General features: G+C 56.1%; 1 protein-coding gene across 1 annotated transcript in view; it reads left to right on the forward strand.

The window, feature by feature from the left end:
* Nucleotides 1-514: 514 nt before the first annotated feature.
* Gpr158 (G protein-coupled receptor 158) overlaps nt 515-2,563 on the forward strand; it is a 409,577-nt gene continuing 407,528 nt past the window's right edge. Inside the window, exon 1 of the mRNA XM_021194755.2 lies at nt 515-2,159. Coding sequence (XP_021050414.1) covers nt 1,258-2,159 — 902 coding nt within the window. The 5' untranslated portion in view covers nt 515-1,257. The remainder of the gene's footprint in view (nt 2,160-2,563) is intronic.

Here is a 2,563-nt window from a genome sequence, read left to right on the forward strand (position 1 = left end):
ATTTATTTTTCCTTGAAGCTCAGCCAGCAGACGTCTCCATTACTCTCTAACAGCTAAGACTATCCTTGGCAAGCCAGGTTTAATCATTCCCTTAACCAAAATCAAGGAAGAGAATTTGATAATTTGCCTAAAAAATGAGCAGATGCTAAGAAGGACACATTTCCATCCTACATTTCCTCCTCCCCAGTTTCAGTCAGAAATGAAAACTACTCTCTTCTCCCCCTTTTCCAGGCAAAAGAAAGGGCTGATTTTACTAAGCAAGCAAGATGCCAACAGCCTCCTCCTCCTTGGTAGTCCAAGTTTCCTTCGCTTTCAACCACCAAAAGCGCCACTTATCCCCTAATTCCCGCCCACTCCTCGCCACCCCTGAAGGTTCCCGAGTCATCAGGGAACACGAGTGGGTGAAAACAGCGCCGCCGCCTCCTCCTCCGCCTCCTCAGTGCGCCTTGGGTTCAGCACTGGACAGCTCCCGCCCCAGCCAACAAATGGCAGTCAGCTGATTGACAGAGGCGCCGACCAAACAGGGCACAAGACGACTTAAAGCCGCCCTACAAGGGTTTGGTTGCGGCCAAGCTGTCTCTTTAAACTGCTTTCATCCGAGAGCAGAGAAAAGCAGCGCTGTGGTTTGTGGCCAAACCTAAAGGCTCCAGTTAATCAGCTGCCTGTTTGTCTGGACTGCAGAGACACGAACGTCTTCAAATAAAACCTTGGTTCCTTGGGACTCGCCGCTGAGCTCGCTCGCGGCTTGGATCTGTGTGCGCGCTTCCATCTCGGGGCGAAGCGGTCGAGGAGGGGCCAGAACCGGGAGGCGGGAACGACCTGCCAAGGGTGAGATGATGGAGCAGCGTCTTTGGCGGCCGCGTTGGCAGCATCAGCAGCATCAGCATCAGCAGCATCAGCTCTTGCACACACCTCAATGAGAGCGGCGGTGGAAGCGGCTGAGCAGAAAGACGTAAGCGGGCTAACTATAGCTGCTGGGGATGTAACCTGTTTGGCTCAAGGCTGCGAGGTGCGTAATCCCGAGCCGACCCATTGTGGAGCCGGGCTCAGCCAGCATTGCCACAGGTGATTTGGTCTGTGACGGCAGCTGAGCCAGCTGGGCCAATCTCAGAACATTCTTATTTTAAAGTCCATCTGGACTGGGCGCCACCTGGAGAAGAAGGAAGCCTCCCCTCAAAAGTCTTACTGATGATAAATTGAGGACCAAAATTTACAAAGTGACTCCTCCGGTTATCTCCTCTCTTCTGTGCTAGACAGATGGGAGCCATGGCTTACTCTTTACTCTTCTGCCTCCTGCTCGCTCATCTGGGATTGGGAGAGGTTGGTGCCAGTCTCGACCCTCCGGGACGGCCAGATTCCCCTCGAGAGAGGTCTCCGAGGGGGAAGCAGCATGGTCAGCAGCAGCCGCGAGCCTCTGCCCCAGACCCCTTTATTCCCTGGAGCCGCTCCACTGATGGCACCATCTTGGCACAAAAACTAGCCGAGGAGGTGCCCGTGGACGTGGCCTCTTACCTCTACACTGGGGACTTCCACCAGCTGAAGAGAGCCAACTGCTCAGGCCGCTACGAGTTGGCTGGCCTGCCAGGAAAGTCACCGTCCCTAGCCAGCTCCCATCCTTCCTTGCACGGGGCGCTGGACACTCTGACACACGCCACCAACTTCCTCAACATGATGTTGCAGAGCAATAAGTCTCGGGAGCAGACCGGGCAGGATGACCTGCAGTGGTACCAGGCTCTGGTGCGAAGTCTCCTGGAGGGTGAGCCCAGCATCTCCCGGGCAGCCATCACCTTCAGCACCGAGTCGCTGTCCACGCCCGCCCCGCAGGTCTTCCTCCAGGCCACCCGCGAGGAGAGTCGCATCCTGCTGCAGGACCTGTCCTCCTCTGCTCACCACCTGGCCAACGCCACTCTAGAGACCGAGTGGTTCCACGGGCTCCGGCGAAAGTGGAGGCCCCACTTGCACCGCCGCGGATCCAATCAGGGGCCACGGGGCCTAGGCCACAGCTGGCGGCGCAGGGATGGGCTTGGAGGGGACAGGAGCCACGTCAAGTGGTCCCCACCTTATCTAGAGTGCGAGAATGGGAGTTACAAGCCTGGGTGGCTGGTCACGCTCTCTGCTGCCTTCTATGGGCTTCAACCTAACCTGGTCCCGGAATTCAGGTAGGGAGAGGGCTGGAAGGGGCACAAGCAGAGTCATCCTTTGGTTTTGTAAATGGCCATTCTGGAGAAGCACACTTGTCTGCCAGTGAGACTTTAAGTCTTCAGCCTTGGAAGAGAACTTCAGACTAAGGGATGTGGAGGCAATCTCATGTGGGGAGGGGTGAGAAGTGCCCTTGTCTTACTTTAGGCACTCATGAAAGCCTTTCCTCGGTGTGCAGGGGCGGCGGAGGGTCAGGGACATAGCAATTGGCCCCAATCCTTCCATAGCGTAAGGGGAGAAGGTTAATGATGGTATCCCCGAACTTTGGGCCCATCAGACAGAGTCAAGCACACCAGGTATGTGTGTGTGTGTGTGTGTGTGTGTGTGTGTGTGAGAGAGAGAGAGAGAGAGAGAGAGAGAGAGA

Source organism: Mus pahari, chromosome 3, assembly GCF_900095145.1.
Source record: "Mus pahari chromosome 3, PAHARI_EIJ_v1.1, whole genome shotgun sequence".
Lineage (NCBI taxonomy): Eukaryota > Metazoa > Chordata > Mammalia > Rodentia > Muridae > Mus > Mus pahari.